General features: G+C 31.6%; 2 protein-coding genes across 3 annotated transcripts; one reads left to right on the top strand and one right to left on the bottom strand.

Moving 5' to 3' along the window:
- Positions 1-77: 77 nt before the first annotated feature.
- On the bottom strand, positions 78-3,100 carry LOC134263539 (B9 domain-containing protein 2-like). The gene is made up of 4 exons (XM_062745911.1): positions 2,999-3,100; positions 1,910-1,997; positions 1,445-1,570; positions 78-538 (listed from the first exon to the last, which is right to left on the bottom strand). The coding sequence occupies exons 2-4, from the start codon at positions 1,995-1,997 to the stop codon at positions 225-227; spliced, it is 528 nt and encodes a 175-aa protein (XP_062601895.1). The 5' UTR covers positions 2,999-3,100; the 3' UTR covers positions 78-224.
- Positions 3,101-3,317: 217 nt separating this feature from the next.
- Positions 3,318-13,015, top strand: LOC134263547 (tyrosyl-DNA phosphodiesterase 1-like). Of its 2 annotated transcripts, none has more exons than XM_062745924.1 (15): positions 3,318-3,332; positions 3,627-4,193; positions 5,226-5,435; positions 6,201-6,244; positions 6,831-6,886; positions 7,284-7,380; positions 8,237-8,271; positions 8,500-8,592; positions 8,714-8,884; positions 8,988-9,249; positions 9,440-9,555; positions 11,840-11,947; positions 12,145-12,247; positions 12,622-12,724; positions 12,839-13,015. In XM_062745924.1, the coding sequence occupies exons 2-15, from the start codon at positions 3,677-3,679 to the stop codon at positions 12,910-12,912; spliced, it is 1,989 nt and encodes a 662-aa protein (XP_062601908.1). In that variant the 5' UTR covers positions 3,318-3,332; positions 3,627-3,676; the 3' UTR covers positions 12,913-13,015. The 2 variants fall into 2 exon arrangements, with proteins under 2 accessions (XP_062601908.1, XP_062601907.1); XM_062745923.1 differs by having other exon boundaries at positions 5,223-5,435.
- The last annotated feature ends 6,998 nt before the right edge of the window (positions 13,016-20,013 follow it).

Here is a 20,013-nt window from a genome sequence, read left to right as displayed (position 1 = left end):
CATTTCATGAAAATGTTAAAATAAAAGATGAGTATAATCATGATAATGTAGATAAATAATTTATTAAAATTGATAACTACAAAATATGACAACATATCAATGTATCACCTCCCTCAGAACTAATGATGGACTCTGCCTTTGATATGCTAAATGGCGTCTATACACATTTTCTGAGATTAGAACATGTAAAAGAATGGAAATTATTTTCTGAAGAAAACATTTTTTTAGCATTCGATCCCATATTTGTCAAAGTTCCTAAGAATGACTCCAAGTCTTAAATGTACAGATCCCATGGCAACAGTATGAAGTCTGTAACGATCTGCGCCACTATAAATCAAGTCCGGATTTTTTAGTTGTGGGCCACCTCCTAGGAAATACTGTGACACTTGTTCTCTGAAACTTCCAGAAGGTCTCCATGTTGGACATTCAATTTCATGCATGCCTGGAGTTGTTGGTACATGACAGAAACCATAGCCATAAAGCTCATTTCTTCCAAAGGAATCTTGATGCCAAACTTGGAAATGAATCTTTGGCCAACCTGTAAAAGAGCAATATAGAAAGTCACTGATGGTATTACTGTAAACCAATTATTATACGCGTCATTTTTTATTCGCGACTGCCCGCTAGAGAACTAATCCGCGACGATTTATTTCCGCGAACGAGTGGTCATATTTTTTTTTCATTTCCACGAGTATTTTGAATCAAATTAAAATTTAATATCCGCCCACAAACTGTAAAATGGTTGAGGTTGCTTAGCATTATTCAGTGTGCATTGCGTTCATTTAAATTCTTATATCCGCCCCTAAAGTGGGTAAAATGTTTACCATGAGTATACTTCATACGCAATTTCACAACGCTCAAACGAAAATCAGGAAAAATCTAGGAGATTAAAATTGATTTAAAACTCTCCATGTAAAAGTGCTTCAAAATAATTGGGTAATCGACGCCTTCTAAGATCTACATAGCCAAGGGGCAATTTTTATAATGATTGGGACATGTTGCTGTGGAATTAACCAGGCTTGTGTCTTTAACAATAAATGAACAATAATAACACAAGCTGAAATGATTATTGACATTTTAATCATTTTTAGACAAATAGTTTTAGATTTGCCATTCGTTTTTTTTTTTTCTGAATGTTTGTTAATTAAATTTCAACTGCTTCTTGTACACTTACAGTAAAGTTCTTCCGTGATTACATGTTGAACCAGTGAAAAAAAGGGCAAATAACTCTAAATAAATCATGATATTATAATGAACAACTGTATATATCATGTACTGATATTTATCGCACGCGTATAATACTTGGTTTACAGTACATTTTTGAAATAATGTTATTTTTTAAATCTTTCCCTTCCACTTTCCATCTTATTTATTGTATTCTTTCTAATAACATTTATCCTGTGTTGAATTCAGACAATTTGAGAACATAGTGGCCACCATTTACCTTGAAGGCCCTTGGTTGCATAGTGGATATCTATGGGGTGGGCCCAGTAGGCAGCATCATGTTGCTGTGGATTGTCCACTTGTGTCTGTCCTTCTCTCAATCCAGCTAATGCCTTCCAAGCCCCTCCTGAATTAAGCACAGTGAAATATTACCTTAATATATACATGTACTGAGTATAGTTTATGAGCAAAAGTTTGTTTCCAGTACATGTATGTATACATATATACTATTACATAACCATTACTTTTAAATTGTGAACTGTAGTGATATTTTTCCATTAAGTACTTTTTACAGTACATGTGTCTACCCGGTATATTATAATATGTGAAAAGAGAAAATTTAGCTGTTCTGCCATTAATAGCTGAATTCAGTATATAAAGAAGACAAATAGGGACTGAGGAGGCTGTAAGCATGAAATCTAAAAGCTCACATAGAACATTAGAAATTGATCATAGTGTGACTCACCTGTGTTGACTCCCCATTTGCAGAAGAGACTGTGATCAGGAAACCCTGAAGCTCCAACAATTTGTCCAACAATATGAACTTCTGCCATCTAAAAATTCAAAAGAAATCTGCATTAAATTATGCTTAAAACAAAAAAGATATTTAAAAATAGTTCAAGTGTTCTATCTAAGGCTGTCCATTGTAAATTCAAGGAGACATGTTTTGAGTCTGTTTGCCTGTCCATAATTTCTACATTGACATGGTTTAATATGTACATGTATAAACCATTGTAATATATATGTTCTACTGTCTGAACTAATATAATGAGTTCTGAGTATCCATTATCATTAGAATAAAATTTTTACAGGTTATGGGAATGCACTTTTTGGAGTAACGTGTACATGCACATATAAAAAGAATATATTGAAGATTTATTGACATTTAACTCAAGTCCCTTCCTTTATGAACAATTATATATTTCTACAGTGTTGACTGTTCAGAATGATGTGCAACTGCAACCAGACCATGAAAGACTCCATCCCCTAGTTAAACATTGGTAAGGGCCAATAATATACATCATGCATGCATGATAGGTTATTCATCCTGTGAAATTTGCATAGCAAGCACATGCTAACATGGGATAATAGTAGAACCCAAGTGAATCATTTCTATTTTCATTGTATTCTTTCCTTTCTTGTAAAACTAATGCCATTGTAATGTAGTTAAGTATAAATGTAAAAGAGGAAGGTGGTTGCTAAAGTCATGGGCCCTACAATCAATATTTCCTTTAACTGCAAATGTCCATGGCTAAAACAGTCCAGAACAAACACTAGCAATCTTATATTTTCATTAAAACTATTAAAGAAAGTCACATTATTCTTTAATTTTGCTTCTACTAAGTAATTTATTGTGTAAGTCGTACAAACAGGACAGGTCAAAGGACAAAATCAAGCAGAAACACTGTCACAAAACATGAGAGTTCTGTCCAAACATGTTTGGAACATCTCATTTAAAGAAACTTGCTATATATGATCACTTTTGTGGAAACAAAATTATCTTTTCATCACATTTTTGGGGTATAAACGTAAAAAAGTAATCTGTGTATATTACCTTGTTTAAATTCCTCAGATAATACGTTTAGACATCATAAATGATATGCCAAAATCTTTATGCCAAAAATGTTTACATTTGTCTTCTTCAGCCTTAGTTTCGAACTCACCTTAAATAGTGTGTATGCTGCAATTGAAGATGAAGTAGTTGGTTAAAATTGTATTTTATTTCTAATCCAGGTATAATGAGTATATATGGACAGTTTAATATAAGGTATATTTTGAATTTAGAATGTATACGAAAACAAACCAAATTTTTTTGTCTTAAAGTGAAAGTAAAAGTAAAAAATTTAAACAAACGACAAACTCGAAACTGAACTGCACATGTAAGTAGTGTATGTTTGGTTTTTACTGTCTAATTATACACTGAAGTGTTCTTGTTACATTGTAAACCAAGAGATGTGTATATTACAACTTACCGTTTTGGTTTCAATTTTGGAATTATTCTTTTAATTTTAAAAGAAGTTTTTGTGTGTGTTGGGGGGGGGGGGGGGTATTCTTTAACATTTTGGTACGATGGTAAGCTTTTAATTACTGTTAGCATTCAAATTACCTTTAGTTTCTCATTTGGTATATATAAATTTTAAAGCAGTTATTTGCTATTTGTCTTGAAGGCTACCAACTTGCAGTATCAGTATGCATTCGCCCTGAAACAGCTGTCTAAAGGACAGAAGAAAAAATGTCTGACACAGACTCTGATGCAACTATTGAACCAGATCCAAGTGAATGGGATTCTTCAAATCTATTCAGTCCTTCTCCAACAAGACCATCAATTTCAAAAAGGCAATCTTCCTATCATCAATTGTCAGATTCTGACAACGATGAAACAAAAACAGTTCATCATCAAAATACAGAGGATTCTTATAATGGAAGAAGTTCACCAAAGTTACTGAAAAAGAATGATAAACATCTTTTTGAAAATTCATCTTCAAAAAATACACTGAAGAAGGAGAAGTCAACAGATATGGAAAAACTGAATGATCAGAACAATTCAGCAAGAAATAAGAAATCAGACAAAGGAAAAGTTGTTCCTGAAAATAGAACAAATTCTCCATCTTTGAAAAGAAAACATTCATCTGGGGACAGTGCGAGAAAAAGCCCAGCAAGAGAAAGTTTAAAATCTCTGCCACCTTGTAAATTTGGCTCAAAATGTTACAGGAAGAACCCAGATCATTTCAAAGAATTTTCACATCCTTGTAAGTGCACATGCAAAATCAGAAACAGAAAATTTCTTTAAATTTGGAAAAAATAATTTTCCAGTTGAAAATACTAAGGCCAGGTAAAATTAATCTTTAGATTCAGAATTTGAAAAAAAATTTCCGGGTGATTTTATTTTTTATTTTTTATAATTGTTAATTTATATATAGGTCTAAGTATCAACAAAACAATGGACGCCACGTACACATTTTTTTTTCATTACCTTAATGCAAATATGAATAGATTTAATTCTTTTCATATTCTTTTAAATATTTAAAGAAAATTTTTGCTTTAAAAATTAAATATCTATTGTTAATTAACAAGTTATCAAGTATACACATTATACGGCACACCCTGAACAAAATGAGGTAGGGATGCGTGACTTTTTATTTTGCAAAATCTATATAAATGTTCTAATAATTTACTGAAAAATCTAGGCCTTCTCATAAGTCTGTCTACGATGTTGTAGATTTTGTTTATTTCAAAGCAAAGTCACACAGCTGGAGAATATATAACTTGACCAGGTGTCATTTTACTCGTCTATTTTTACTTAGTTACAATCTCTCTACATACTCGCTCCTGCCAGTGATGGTATCTATATGTGTTTATTCTATTTTTTCTTCTCTACCTTCTCTATACTGACAAATTATCTTTTCCTTACACATTTAAACTTCTTTTATTGCCGATTTTTCTCCATTCTTCACATGGCGTTTTTGCTATTAATAGCGACACGCGTTTTCAAATACCATGAGATAACTCTTAAACTTTGAAAAATTGTTACTGAATAAAAATACATGAAAATACCCAAAAATCAAAATAAAAAACATCGGGGCGGGACATTTTGAGAGGGGCGGGCGGGGATGAGAATCTAAAGATTAATTTTATATGGCCTAAAGGAACTATACAAAATAGTCAGAGAAAGAGTAAAATCTTCCAGAGACTGAATTTTAAAGTAAAGCAGAAAACAATTCCACACTCTGACTCTTTATTATTATTAAATTATGAATTTATACTATTTACTGTTGTAGCAGACAGTGGCAGCAGTGAAGCAGCAAGTGGAAGTAAAACAAGACAAAGATCACAGTCTCCACCAATTAAAAGACATAAAACAGAAACCAAGGCACTCACCTCAAAGGAGCCTTTAGCTGTCTTTAATCATGCTCAACCAATTAGTTTCTTTCTTACAAAAGTACACGGGATATCTAGTGAATACAACGGTGCAAATACCATGAGTCTCAAAGGTAAATGTTGTGTCTAATGTTAAGAAAATTATAAACTTACAACCTTTATTAGTTGGTAATGACAATGATATATTTTACAATGTAAAATTTTTTTTCGGAACCTTTCCGTTAGGTTCCTGGCTTATTTTCTATTTTCGTTTCATAAAATGACGACAATACAGTTACGGGAAAGAAGGGAAGAAATCGTATAATCGGCATACTTTTCTTAAATGTTTGACTTTGAGATATATAAAAAAAGTTTTATATATCGTTGATCAGATATATTGAGGATGGAATTCTTTAAGAATATCGGCAGCAAAGGTTTTACAGCATTGACAGGTTGTGATATGTATATAATTATATTCGGTTTGAAATTCAAATGAAAAGATATAAATCCAAAATTTCTGTGACCTAGAACTATTAGGATATTTGAGTAGCTTCCCTTTACATTTACGAACTTTAACTTAAAAATATACAAATTAAGTTTTTTGTGTTAAAGAACTGTAAATTATTTTGGAGACTGTTGGTACTCACACGACAATATTTGAGAACGTTCTTCGTTAGCTTGGTTAGAGCCATTTTGAATTTTCAGCAACGTTAACGTTATGGTGATGTATTCGTGCGCACTGTTTTTGATGCATAAATTTAATAGAAAAGTGAAAGAAACTTATATATAAAATCTTAATTAAATGTAAAAGAGATGTTTTTTTTCAGCGCTTTCAAATTTTTCTTTGATACATCGATCAAAGAAAAAATTATTACATTCATTTCTTAAATATATTTCAGATATATTGTCAGAGAATATGGGAAATTTACAAGAATCTTGTCAGGTAAATTATCTTTATTAGGTGTATATACATTTTTATTTCCTATCTAGCTCGTAACACGAGCTTTGATTGGTTACAAAGTCGGGTGTAAATATCCGTGCACCCGACTTGAGCCGGGTGTAAATAAAACGTGACGTCACAGTGCATACATTCTCTATGATAAAAACCAAATAACGTGATTGTAGTACGTAGTTATCTAATCGATAGATTGAGACATACTTTGATGTTTACAAAGCATTTTTATGGATACAAAGGAAATAAATTCGATCCAGGTCCAATAAAATTTCCACACCCTTCGGCCTACGGCCTCTCATGTGGATTTTCAGAAAGCCAATAATCCAGACATTTTAATTTCAAGTTAAAATTTTGGTGAATAAAATTTACCTTATATATAAATTGTAAAAGAGATGTTTTAGTTTCATTGATCCAGGTGAGTTGATAAGAAATAAACAACTGTAAGTATTGATTAGGCTTGACTGTATTTATATTTACCCTGCTTAACTGGATTGATAAACATAATATGGTTTATATTGCATTCCAATTTAGAAATAAAATTTCCACCACTCTCATGTTTTTTTTTATCTTTCAGTTTAATTATATGTTTGAAACTCAGTGGCTAATGCAGCAATATCCAGCATCATTCAGGTAAGACAAAGCAATACACAGCCATTTCCACTCTCATTCGTAATTGATGAGGCACTGATGATTAAGGTTATGACTAAACAAGAGTAAGTACATGTATTATATTTTTTAAAGTTTAACAGTGTACATATGGAAAGACAGGTTCTGTCTTCTTCACATGAGCTGACTCTGGCACTAAAAATTTTAAATGAGCTCACTTTTGATCTCAATCTCACTTTTAAAACAGAAAAGAGATTTGAAATTGAGACCTGAAATTAAAAGTGACGTCTTCTTAATTTTATGGCCCCAGGACCTGGTCTTCAGGAAATGCTTTTACAATTCATTATTATTTGAAAAATCATGGAGACCCTCAGACCTGAGTATTTTCTTAGAGAGATGACAGATAGTATGTAAATTTCAGACAGAAGCCCCTCCTTTGTGTGCATGGATTTCAGGGAGGACAAAAATCAGCACTAGAGGCTGATGCCAGGAAATTTACCAATATCAAGTTCTGTCAAGTAAGTGTTGACAGAAGATTATCTAAATGAGGAAAAAAAGATGATATCTGTTCATTTGTTGTTGTTTAACTTTATCATTTGAATCATGCAGATATTAAAGGTAAAAAATTAACATTTTTTTAAAAATACATATTATAGAGTCTATTTATATTCCCTATATAATCTATACAAGCACAAACTGTTCATAACACTACATATTCACTGGATTTGAGGCAGTATTCACCGGAAGGGTCATTGTGCGTGCAGCGGTATTGTGATGTCACAATCAACACCTCCAAACAATGTTATAAACAATAGTTGCAACGACTGCAGCAAGCTACGTATCTGAGCAGGAAAAGTATCATACAAACCTATTGCAGGATTAATTTTAAACATGTCTTACACATCGAAACTCGCTGATAGGAAAACACGGAGGTGACAAACTATAATCTGGACATTTTTTCAACGACGAAAGTGCATTATATAATGGTGTCGCCATTAGCCTTCGATGTCTTAGGCTTATCTATCTAAATGCGGCCCATATAATAAATCAATTATGGACTCTTTTGGTGTTGAATATGGTTTGTTATTCACCAGAAAAATATTCATATTGACCGAGGCGAAGCCGAGGTCAATATGGATATTTTTCTGGTGAATACCAAACCATATTCAACACCAAAAGAGTCCATAATTGTATAATATTCACATGTTGTAGTTATATATTAATGTCATAAAATTGTAAAATCTTGATGGTTACCCGATATGTGTATTATTTTTTATGAAATTAATTTTCAAAGCTTTAAATACTTGAGTGTTCTTGCTTTTGAATGGTCAATACCTGTGGTCTTATAAATAAGCCATTTAATTTTTATTTTAGGCAAGATTGGAAATGCCCTATGGAACACATCATACGTAAGTATTTTATAAAATAGAATACTGTCTGAATCTCTACATTTGAGGTATCTCAGTGAAAAAAAAGTTATCATTTTGAAAAAAAAAGATTTTTCTATTATATAGTAAAAATAAAAAAGTAATCAATTACAGTACACATGTACTTAAGTTTGATTATACACCTTAGATGGTAGGGAGAGATGATACTGGTTTGTACTAAAAAGTTCTTCCACGTTAATCTTCTTACAGGAAAATGATGTTCCTTTTGTATGACGATGGACTCAGGGTAGTGATCCATACGGCAAACCTGATAGAAAGAGACTGGCATCAGAAAACTCAAGGGTAGGTCAGCATACATATAGGTTAGAAAATTTTGTATCTAATGAATTAGTGGAAATGGGATTGATGTCTATAAATAACTAAGAATTTGAGAGACTGACTATACTTGAATATTGTTATCCAGGATTTGGATAAGCCCAGTGTTTCCAAAGCTGAAGTCGGGACCCTCTGCTATACACGGCGACTCTGCTACACATTTTAAGAAGGATCTACTGCAGTATTTGGCAGCTTATAAAGCATATCAGCTGAAAGAGTGGCAGGACCACATTTCTATGCACGACTTCTCTGCTGCAAAGTAAGCTGTTAGCGTACACTGTTCATGAACTGTAAAGTACGACAACTTTTTGGCTAACCTTTATTTAGAATTAAAACATTAGCCATTAAAATTTTATTTACAGTGTATTTGTGGTGGGTTCTGTACCAGGAAGGCATATGGCAGACAAGAAACATTGTTTTGGTCATATGAGGCTGAGAAAACTTTTGCATGACCATGGTCCACCAAAGGATCAGACATCAAAATGGCCGGTTATTGGACAGTTTTCCAGTATTGGCTCACTTGGAGCATCCAAAGAAAACTGGTTGTCCACAGAATTTCTGCAGTCCTTTGCCACAGTAAAGGGGACCAGCAGTGTTCCCCTAGCCTCCGTCCCACTGAAACTGGTCTGTTTTTATGAATTAGAAAGATCCTACTGACTGTTGTCTTTTCATATACTTTATCTATTTGCAATAACATTTTGTTTGATTTAAAAACATCTTGATCTCAATCCATTCCAGTGATAATTGTATAATTTTCTTCTGCTCTAAATTTAGATTTCAGTGTTTCTACATTATCACTTTAATCCATTTTTAGATCTTTCCATCTGTGGACAATGTGAGAACCAGTTTAGAGGGATATCCAGCTGGGGGCTCTATTCCATACAGCATTAATGTGGCTAAGAAACAACCCTGGCTTCATACTTTCTTTCAGTGAGGTTTTTTTTCATTTAAAGATAATTTCTAAAAATCAACACATGTACATACATTTTAAAGAAAAAAATTTATATCCCTACAAACAGCAAAATGATTTAACTATTGTAGAATTTGAATTTGGCAAAAGCTATAAAGTCACATTACCGTATTTGGGGGAATATAATACGCACTTTTTTCCTAAAATAAATTTCTGTGAGAAAGGGATGCGTATCGTACATCACAATGGGATTTTGATAAGTTTTTCTTTCAGGTGAAACACGGCTATCATACGTACATACCATAGTATTACCTAGAGACATATGCAATTTCTTTTGTTTATCGCCATATTTTAAACTTCGGAAAGTTATTGTTGGAAGGTATGCTTGTTAAAAATGTCACTTTCATAATCTTTTGATACTAAAATAACATGAAAAAGCAAGTTAAAAGTAATTTGGGCTGCATGTTGATCGTCTCCGAGTAGGCCGCCATTACCGATGTTATTTTTAGACGTTCACTCATGCCTATGTCACATATGCTTCCATAATGATAGTGCACATGCACCTTATCTGCCAGACAATTAGTAATAAGTCATTTTTTAATGAAATACAATAAAATAAAAATTTATTTTAGGTTTTAAATAACTCAATGAAAATCTGCTGCAACATAAACACCCCTCCATACGTCCCAATGAAAGGAAGCCAATGTTGTGACACACGTGCGCTGTTCAAATGATAATTACCTATCAACACCCCTCCGGGCAATTAATTGTCTACCGACTCCAAAGCAATGTTTTTACAGATAGAGCAATGTTTATTAACTGTCCTGTTAATTGCTTTGATTATTTTCTTTGTTAAAATTGGGGGTCGGTTTATGACCTTTAGTATGTGTGAGCATGTGTTGATTACGACACATTAAACACTTGTTAAATGTAATTTTACCTAATCTTATACTTATCGGCCTCTTTTTTAAATGATTGAGAGTTGACAAATGAAATATGAATTATGCTAAAACTTAAGTGTTATCATTTATTGGTGCTCTTTAGAAAATAAGATATCCGCGAAAATTCAGAAGAGAAAAATCGTAGTCTTCTTAAATAAATACTTTGATGATTCAATTTCGTGTACTGTTAAAAAATTGTAACATAATTTTCAGCATGATTGCCTTGAACCAACATTAAATATGATTACTGTTAAAACTTTCAACAATATCTCATGCTTTGTTGAAATAAAATTATTTCATCTAAGAATATGGCGACGCATAATTTCAAAATCACCGTAACTATGCTTAAAAAAATTCTGTTAATACTTTTACGCAACATTATCTTGTGCTTTGTTGAAATAAATGAATAAATAATTTTCTCAAGATTGCTGCGATATGGAATGTCAGGATCAAGAGAAAGTTATAAAGTGTTTATTTTAAAAAAGATGTGTTCAGTGAATTTTTAACACTTTATCCTCGTGCCGATTTTCGTAACAAATTACCGCGATTTTCAAAGTTCAGAACATCGCTTGGTAAATTTTTCGGTTGCGTATAATACATCCGAACTGCGTTTTTTCCTCAGTTTCAGACTCAAAAAGGGGGGTGCATATTTTACATCAATGCGTATTATACTCGGCCAAATACGGGGGTAATTGCATTTCACACCTAATTTTAACTTTTTTACATTAGAGACACATTAAGTCTGTAGGATGGGGACCAGACATGGACATCAAATTTTATGTTTGTTTAAGCTTTTAGTTATCTTAAAACTAAAAAATTTTTACAGGGAAAAAGAAACATAGATCAATTTTATTAATAAAACAGCTGCATTGAACATGCTAACTACATGTACAATAAAAATAGTTGTTGGGAATAATGAATTTGGAATGACAAGTATTTTTTAAAATATTAGTAATGCAAAATATTGTCTAAATTTCAATGAAATTTGGGTTTCTTCAAACTTCCACATAAAGAATGCATTAAAGGGAAGCTACTCTGGATAAGTATGTTGTTGGTCAACTTTTATTTCCTTCATAGATAAGTTCTGACTTAATTATAATTTCTTAACAAGTTGAGAGCAACTTATTCATGCTTAATCATGAATGATTAGAATCTAACTTCAATTCCATGTACATTTATATACCAAACCAAACTCTTACAAAGATGTCAATTTACTTAATGGAAATTTAAAAGATAAACAGCATTTAACTTCCAATTTTTTTTAATATCATTTTGTAAATCTGATTCATGGTACAGCAAAGAGAACTATAAATTAAGTCATTTATATTAAAATAAAGTAAAATCATTTATTTTTTCTACACAGTCAGTGGAGATCTGAGGGTAGAGGAAGAAATCGAGCGATGCCCCACATCAAAACTTACTGTCGTCCCTCCCCTGACTGGGGGGATGCTGCATGGTATCTTGTTACTAGGTGAGCTTCTTAATAGCCTAAATTGTTTTCCTTTTCACTGTTAACCCTTGAAAAAATGCACACAAGACAAAGATGTTGTCATTAATTTCTTAAGTGATTTTTTATGAATTTTGTCCATAAAGTACTTGATAAAATAGTGTTTTAAAAAAATACCTGGTATTTTTTACCATTTTGATTGACACTTTTTGTCTTTTCAGTTCCAACTTATCAAAAGCTGCTTGGGGAGCTCTGGAAAAGAAAGGGAGTCAACTCATGATACGCTCTTACGAAATAGGAGTGCTGTTTATACCTCACTTCTTGGTAATACATGTAATGGGCATCTCTTTGGTGAAATCACTTCAATAATGATGACAGTGACTTGCTGTTTTTGACTTTTGCATAGAAAAAAAAAATTCCATTAGTCTAGGACTTAAATGACCAAGCACCCTTCTCTATCAAATTGAAGTGTACTATCAAATTCCTACATTTCATGGCACAATTTGGTTCATTATTAAATTTTTAGAAATGCAGTTCAGCATGCAACAAGTATATTTTATGAACAGGAAAAAAAGTTTCCATTTGCTATCCATTTTCAAAACAAAGAATGGGCAGCTTAATCAATCTCTAATAACAGTTACTCATACTAAATCTTTAATTCTTATAAGAATATGAAGTATATATTTTGGAACATCTAGGTTGGAAAGACAGTATTCAAATGCACAAGTAAAGTAAGAGAGGCAGGGGAGAAAACTCTGGTACTCCCTTATGATCTTCCTCCCAGAGCCTATACAAAGGAAGGTAATTCAGTAGTTAACAAATGATTCGATTCATCATTAATTTTCTACATTATTTTTCCTTAAAGGGAAGACTATAATATTATCTCTGTAATATTTCTTTTCATTTTTTTTTCAGATAAACCATGGATATGGGACATTGCACACAAAGAGTTGCCAGACTCTCATGGAAATATGTGGTGTCCAAGTTGACATTTTCAATCCTTTACTTTGCTGGAATGTGTTCATGGACTTTCAATATATAAAGATTTATTTATTTATCAACATGAAATAAATGCTTTTTGTTATAAATGTTGATTATATTGATTCTTTTTTTTTTAAGATCCTGAATTTTCTTTTTAATGTTTTCTAAGAAAATGCCATAAAATGAGTGAAATTCTGGATGTCTGTCTCCATCTGTCTGTCAGTCAGTCCCACTTACGGGTTGTTTTTTTTTCCTGCACTTATTTATTTTATTTTATTTGGAGCTATTGATCTGATTTTTGGTGAGTTACAGATCAAGTTAGCATTTCGTTACACCTCAGTTATTTTATGGAACTACGGTCTTTTTAATTTTTAAGAGTTTTCCACATTTTTCTTCTAAAACTTGCAAATATTGAGCTGATTTTTGGTATGTGACTTGATCTTGAGGAATTATAGATTAAATTTGATTTGTGTCCCGCTGATTACACTTGCAAGTCAGGGATTAGTATTGCTAGGGCAATACATGTACTTTTAGAATGGTTGTGGATAATTACAAAGTAACACCAAATACCCTTAAATAGTGTACTGTATACAGGGAAATTTCGCCCTTCTTTTATTTTTGCCCCTCTCACGCTAGCCTTGTTCGGGCGAATTTAAAACGGGACGAATTCAAAAAATACAGTATAATTTCTTAAATAAAAGTGTAACTAGGCAAATTTAAGACGGGCAAAATTGCTTGCCTGTATGCAGTACATGTATTACATGTTTTACAATTTTTTTTTGTTATATTTCCAAGTTTCTGACTGACTCAAATCACTGATTAAGTTAGAAATTCATACAAAAAAAATAGGTGTTTCTTGTGCTTCTGAAAAACTTATTATCATGGCAATTTAAAAAATGGAAACATTCTTTTGTGAAACAACAGAAGTGATGACATCACAATATGCATTATAAACTGGAGGTTCCTTAAAAAATGATTGTCAAAAATGCTGCTTTTTAGAGACCAGAAGAGCTTATGCCATAGTAATGCGTCCGTCGTCCGTCCGTCCGTCTGTCTGTCTGTCTGTCTGTAAACAATCTTTCAAAATGCTACTCCTCCTACAGTTTTGGTCTGATTTCAATATAACTTGGCACACAAGTAGACTACACTAAGATACATAATTCTGTGTATCGGTTTTTGATTTTGATTAACGGTGTTGCTGTTGTTACTAAAAATAGAAATTTCTGTGAAATTCTTTCAAAATGCTACTTCTCCTACAGTTTTGGTCTGATTTCAATATAACTTGGCACATAAGTAGACTACACTAAGATACATAATTCTGGTTATCGGTTTTTGATTTTGATGAACGGTGTTGCCGTGGTTACTAAAAATAAAAATTTCTGTGAAATTCTTTCAAAATACTACTCCTTCTACATTTTTGGTCTGATTTCAATTTAACTTGGCACACAAGTAGACTACACTAAGATACATAATTCTGTGTATCGATTTTTGATTTCGATGAACGGTGTTGCCGTTGTTGCTAAAAATAGAAATTTCTGTGAAATTCTTTCAAAATGCTACTCCTCCTACAGTTTTGGTCTGATTTCAATATAACTTGGCACACAAGTAGACTACACTAAGATACATAATTCTGTGTATCGAATTTTGATTTCGATGAACGGTGTTGCCGTTGTTACTAAAAATAGAAATTTCTATGAAATTCTTTCAAAATGCTACTCCTCCTACAGTTTTGGTCTGATTTCAATATAACTTGGCATACAAGTAGACTACACTAAGATACATAATTCTGTTTATCAGTTTTTGATTTTGATGAACGGTGTTTCCTTGTTACTAAAAATAGAAATTTCTGTGAAATTCTTTCAAAATGCTACTCATCCTACAGTTTTGGTCTGATTTCAATATAACTTGGCACACAAGTAGACTACACTAAGATACATAATTCTGTATATCGGATTTTGATTTCGATTAACGGTGTTGCCGTTGTTACTAAAAATATAAATTTCTATGAAATTCTTTCAAAATGCTACTCCTCCTACAGTTTTGGTCTGATTTCAATATAACTTGGCATACAAGTAGACTACACTAAGATACATAATTCTGTTTATCAGTTTTTGATTTCGATGAACGGTGTTTCCTTGTTACTAAAAATAGAAATTTCTGTGAAATTCTTTCAAAATGCTACTTAACTCCTACAGTTTTGGTCTGATTTTAATATAACTTGGCACAGAAGTAGACTACACTAAGATACGTAATTCTGTATATTGGTTTTTGATTTCGATGAACGGTGCTGCCATGGTAACTAAAAATAGAAATTTCTGTTAAAAAATCTCAAAATGCTACTTAACTCCTACAGTTTTGGTCTGATTTTAATATAATGTGGCATGCAAGTAGACTATACTAAGAACATAAAGAGACTAATCAAGGATCATTATTCTTTTTATTGCTGTGGTAAAGTTTCAATTCCCAACTTCTTAAGAACTTTTTTCTTCCTTTGCTATAAGTACAAACCAGTAGAGCTTCAGTCTCGACAGAGACTTCTGGTTTTATTGTAACTTCATACAAAAAAAGCCTGCCTTATACACGAGTATTATGAACATGGATTGTTAAGACATATCTTATTTGGGTGATTCCTCAAATTTGAGACAAATTGTGTCACTCATGAAAAACACTCTAATATTCCTGTTAAATATAACAAAATTTCCCTGATTTTGTTCTAAATATTAAATAAAAAGATATTCTTTTTTGTATTGATGTGCAAAAATGTTAAAGTTTGATTTTAATAATGAAAAATAATGTCACTGTATCATGTATCAATGACGTATATCAATGTCCCTATGATAGACTTTCCACTTTCTGTGGGTTTTTTGACGCATCTAATTTTTGTTTTTCAGTTTTATTTGTCTTATTTATTCTAATACATTTCTCCTAAGTATGTTTCTTTTTTTATTCAGTAGGTTTTTTGATCATACTACTAAAATTTTGTTGTATATTTTTGTGTCACTTAATATTTCGTCATGACCGAAACGATTGTGCAATCTGCTATTTAAAATAGAGTTACTGCCCTTTGAATTATTACTCTCCATAAAAGAAGGCTTATAAACTACTAAAAGTTTTGATGGCAGGCAAGGAACAGTGTAGGTCAAAAGGTTTAGAAGAAAAATCCCGTTGTAAGTATCTTTTTTTATTAGTACCTTTATGGTTGATCATGACCGAATGTTCTAAAACACGATAATACAAATATTTCACATAGTAAACTTGTTCCAAACGGCTTTATTTAATGTTTCTGCAATGTAATGTACATCATTGTACCATCCATATAGTACGTATGGAGAGCTGATCAGGTAATAACTCAATTTATGTCATGACCAAAACTGTCATTTACCGCAACTTAATATGTTGTGGTCATGACAATAGTTACTATTTTCAACTCAAACTTTTTATCATTTATTAATTTTGCTAAAACAACAACATATATCATTAAATATTTTAAACTATCAACATTATAATTGATTTTTTATTTAATAAAGCATAAAACAATTGATTTTTTTAGTGTTTCGTTAAGAGTTAGACTTGACAGACAAAAATCATGCATAATTAGACCGTTTAATTTATTTGATGTTACATTGTTTTTTATTTTTATTTTTATTGGTGTTTTGGTGTTTTTATTTTAGAATTATTCATTGACATTTTTATATGTATAATAAAGAAATGTCATGACCAAAAATTTGATGTCATGACCGAAAATTTTAGTCATGACCACAGCACCAGTCTTTCGTGCAAATAAAATTACATGCTATTAATTATTAGTAAAAAATAAGCCTTCGTGATATAATTTACTTCATTTTATGCCTGTTACTTCCTAAAACGTATTAATATTTGTTTTTTACAACAACAAAAATTGATTTTGTAATTACACAAATAGCATATTCTTACATCTGGCGATTTATTTGGCCTTCCACAGAATAGAAACGTATTCCAAAATTCTACAACTTCTATTATATTACAGAATATTAATTTTCTTTTCATTTTCTTTTCATTGGTTAAAAAAAATATTTCTTTTCAATATATAGAAAAATAGAAATTGCATGTTTTTATATCGTTGCGGTCATGACCAAAGCATAAAAAAATTGATTTTACTTCTTAAATTTAATATAATCTGTTTACTTTGACTTGTGACTATCGTTGAAATTAAAGAGCATATGTATTACAAAGCTCATTGAACCATGTTGGACAGAGAAAGAAGAAAGAGCAATATTAACTTCTTCACTTATGAAAATTGTCTCAAATTTGTGGAATCACCCATTTACCATTATAAAAAAAATGAAAAAACAAAGTATTTTAATTCAAAACAATTCAATTCTTAGACAGAAAGACGTTAGAGAAACCACGTCTTTTTTTTTCAATTTTGAAATTCTCCCACATTGATACTTTTATTTTATCGGGTTTGGCATTCCATAAATGTTCATTCATGGTGGATGCAAGAAACTGGAAAGTGGCTGGTCATTGGTTTTAATCAGATTTTAGTGAATTTAGCATTTTTTCCTCAAAACTTACATGCTTAATCAACAAAGACTGTTGGTAGCAATATTTAGGCCTAATCGGTAGACGAAGTGAGCTATCGGGAGTTGTTCGGTGGATATAGAATCAATATCAGAACATTTTCTTACGATTAGGTTTCAGTAGTTTATCATATATATAATGATATAATACATCCAATTAATAATTATACCACCTTGTTATTAGAAAAAGCACGATTAGCCAGATTGCAATGTTGTTCAAAAGTAAGTATTTATAGATGCAATACCTTGCTTTCTTACAGTTGCATACTCTTAATTTTAAGCAGTTTTTATTTAAATACTGTTTAAACCATAAGAATATTAAATTTGATTTATACAAATTGTTCTTCTTTTAAAATTGTCACTCTTGTGCCAATTCTTTGACAATTTTTATTTGGGGGGGGGGGGGGGGGTATGAAAATGAGCTCCTTTTTTAAATTTTAGAATAAATTAAGAAGAAAATTAAAGTGAATCTTGATGGAAAAGAGAAATAAATAAATGGGCTCTCCCTTTTATCAGAGGTGGAAGCACCAACTAAATTGAATTAAACAGATGAATTGTAAACAGAGAGGAATTGGTTGAAACCAAAAATGCATTTGTTTACCATGGTCTTCTAATTCAGCAACACTTGCAATTTCAGTGGTATTGTGATGCTTACAGAGTTACTATCAGACAACCTCTTATAAGTGTCACAGCTTGTATATGATTTATCATATTCCTAATAATCTCTTAGTTCAAATTTTTCAAACTTGTATAGTATCAGTCAATTCTTCACATCATATTCACACCTTGGAGTTTAAATTGCATTTGAGAAACTTCACCTTTGACATATTAAGCTGCCATAGAGTGGCATCAGTGTTTCACAAAGGCATCTTTTTGGATTTAATTTACTGATTGTTTTATTTTGTTTTTATTAGAAGTGTACTGTACTTTCTGACCATCCTTATGGTTTTCCAAGCCTGATTGAATACAAAGTGACAGGTAATACTTCAAGCAAAATAGAATTCAAGTGATATGTTCAATCCTTTTTTTAAAACATACTATATTCTATGATTTTTATCTGTATTATGCAATAACAGCAAATTTCAGCAATGGGAATTTAATTGAATGACAAACTCTTTCCCGCTGTATTAATTTCTCTGAAAAAAAAAAATCCAAAAAAGTTCTTGAAAAGAATAAATGAGAAATTTATTTTCAAGAGATACTTATCCTTTGAATAAAAAAAAATGATGTGGTACATGTATCACTCTTTAATTGCAAAGGATGTCACAGATTTTGCTTAATGGCTTAACTGAAATGTATTTGGTTTCAATTACATGTGTACTAATATTTTATGTCCTAACATTATAGCTATAACCTACAGCAAAATGATTCATCTATACCTTACAGTCTTATTTCATTTGGTAGTGGATAAACATGTTGTACACGAATTTGTTTCTATAATTTTTGACAACTTGATTTCATGTACAGTTTGCATTCCAGTAGACACAAGCTGTGTATTGAAAAAGTACATATTTTTTCCAGATGAAACTTAAGGTGTTTTATGGAGCTTAGAGAACATAAGACTGTGTGGTTTGAGTGTCATTTAAATGTCTCAAACAATGATAAGTCCATTGTAATTAAATGAAAACTGGGCTGGTCTGGGGATTTTTAAGTAGATAAATGTATCTTAATTTTATCTTTGTTTGGTGAAGTTCATGCCACATTGTCTGTGTATATGATTATAATCATTTTTAGGGGAGACCTTCATATGTTAGTCAGGTCCACACAGAGTAGCAGATCAGGCTTATAAAGGGCAAAGAAGACCAAGAGAAAAGAAAACAGCATAGTTTTTTTTCTTAACAATTCCCAAGGCAGATTATTTTCAGAAGTTGAGCTAATCTTCTATTTAGTGTGTTAAAAATGGGATGCAATGAAAAGAAAACCTGCCTGTCTTTGGTTTTGTGGGTGTGAATTGAAGTGTAACCAAGCGCACTGTGGGAATGATGACAAGACAGGATTTCTACCCGCTAGTCCTGTTAAAGTCACAAAACTGTTACGAGAGAATCGGTTGCCATGGACACCATTCCTGAGACTCTGCTTTTCTTTCCTGATGAAGAAACCTACAGCTGCATCATAAAAAGGTATGCTGTAGATTTTTTTTTAATTTTATCAAACTCTTCCTGTATCAATATGCTAGGACTTAATTGGACATGCTTGTTGACTTTCAATGTATGTCTTTTCAGGATTATAGATACTCAAGTGGGAGATGTACTGTATTGTTTCTTTTCAATTCTACAGTGTCAATCTATAGTTATTTAGAAGTTACTTATAAACAATTTGGGGAAGATTAAAAAATTAAGTAATGATGGGCTCAATTTTCAATCAGTTTGGTTAATATCATCCCCATTATAACTGTCCATTGCATTGTCACTCACAAGGAAGTTGCATAATTTGTACTTTTATGAAAATGGCTTCAAAAGCATTTAAAAAGAGGAATTTAATTATTTTTCGTTTTATCTATTACAGATTGAAAAAACCATTTTCCGTTTCCATTTTACGTATTTGGATTAA

This window comes from Saccostrea cucullata, unplaced genomic scaffold, assembly GCF_032062105.1.
Source record: "Saccostrea cucullata isolate Sc308-1 unplaced genomic scaffold, CSIRO_AGI_Scuc_v1 ctg536, whole genome shotgun sequence".
Classification (NCBI taxonomy): Eukaryota; Metazoa; Mollusca; class Bivalvia; order Ostreida; family Ostreidae; genus Saccostrea; species Saccostrea cuccullata.
This window is presented reverse-complemented; position numbering and strand designations above follow the sequence as displayed.

Excerpts from the sequence above, each read along its gene's own strand:
- LOC134263547 (XM_062745923.1), top strand. The coding sequence starts at position 3,677 with ATGTCTGACACAGACTCTGATGCAACTATTGAACCAGATCCAAGTGAA. Across the intron at positions 8,272-8,499 it reads CCCTATGGAACACATCATAC|GAAAATGATGTTCCTTTTGT; the intron begins GTAAGTATTTTA and ends ATCTTCTTACAG. Across the intron at positions 11,948-12,144 it reads GCATGGTATCTTGTTACTAG|TTCCAACTTATCAAAAGCTG; the intron begins GTGAGCTTCTTA and ends TTGTCTTTTCAG.
- LOC134263539 (XM_062745911.1), bottom strand. The coding sequence starts at position 1,997 with ATGGCAGAAGTTCATATTGTTGGACAAATTGTTGGAGCTTCAGGGTTT. Across the intron at positions 1,571-1,909 it reads CAAATGGGGAGTCAACACAG|GAGGGGCTTGGAAGGCATTA; the intron begins GTGAGTCACACT and ends TGCTTAATTCAG. Across the intron at positions 539-1,444 it reads TGCAACCAAGGGCCTTCAAG|GTTGGCCAAAGATTCATTTC; the intron begins GTAAATGGTGGC and ends GCTCTTTTACAG.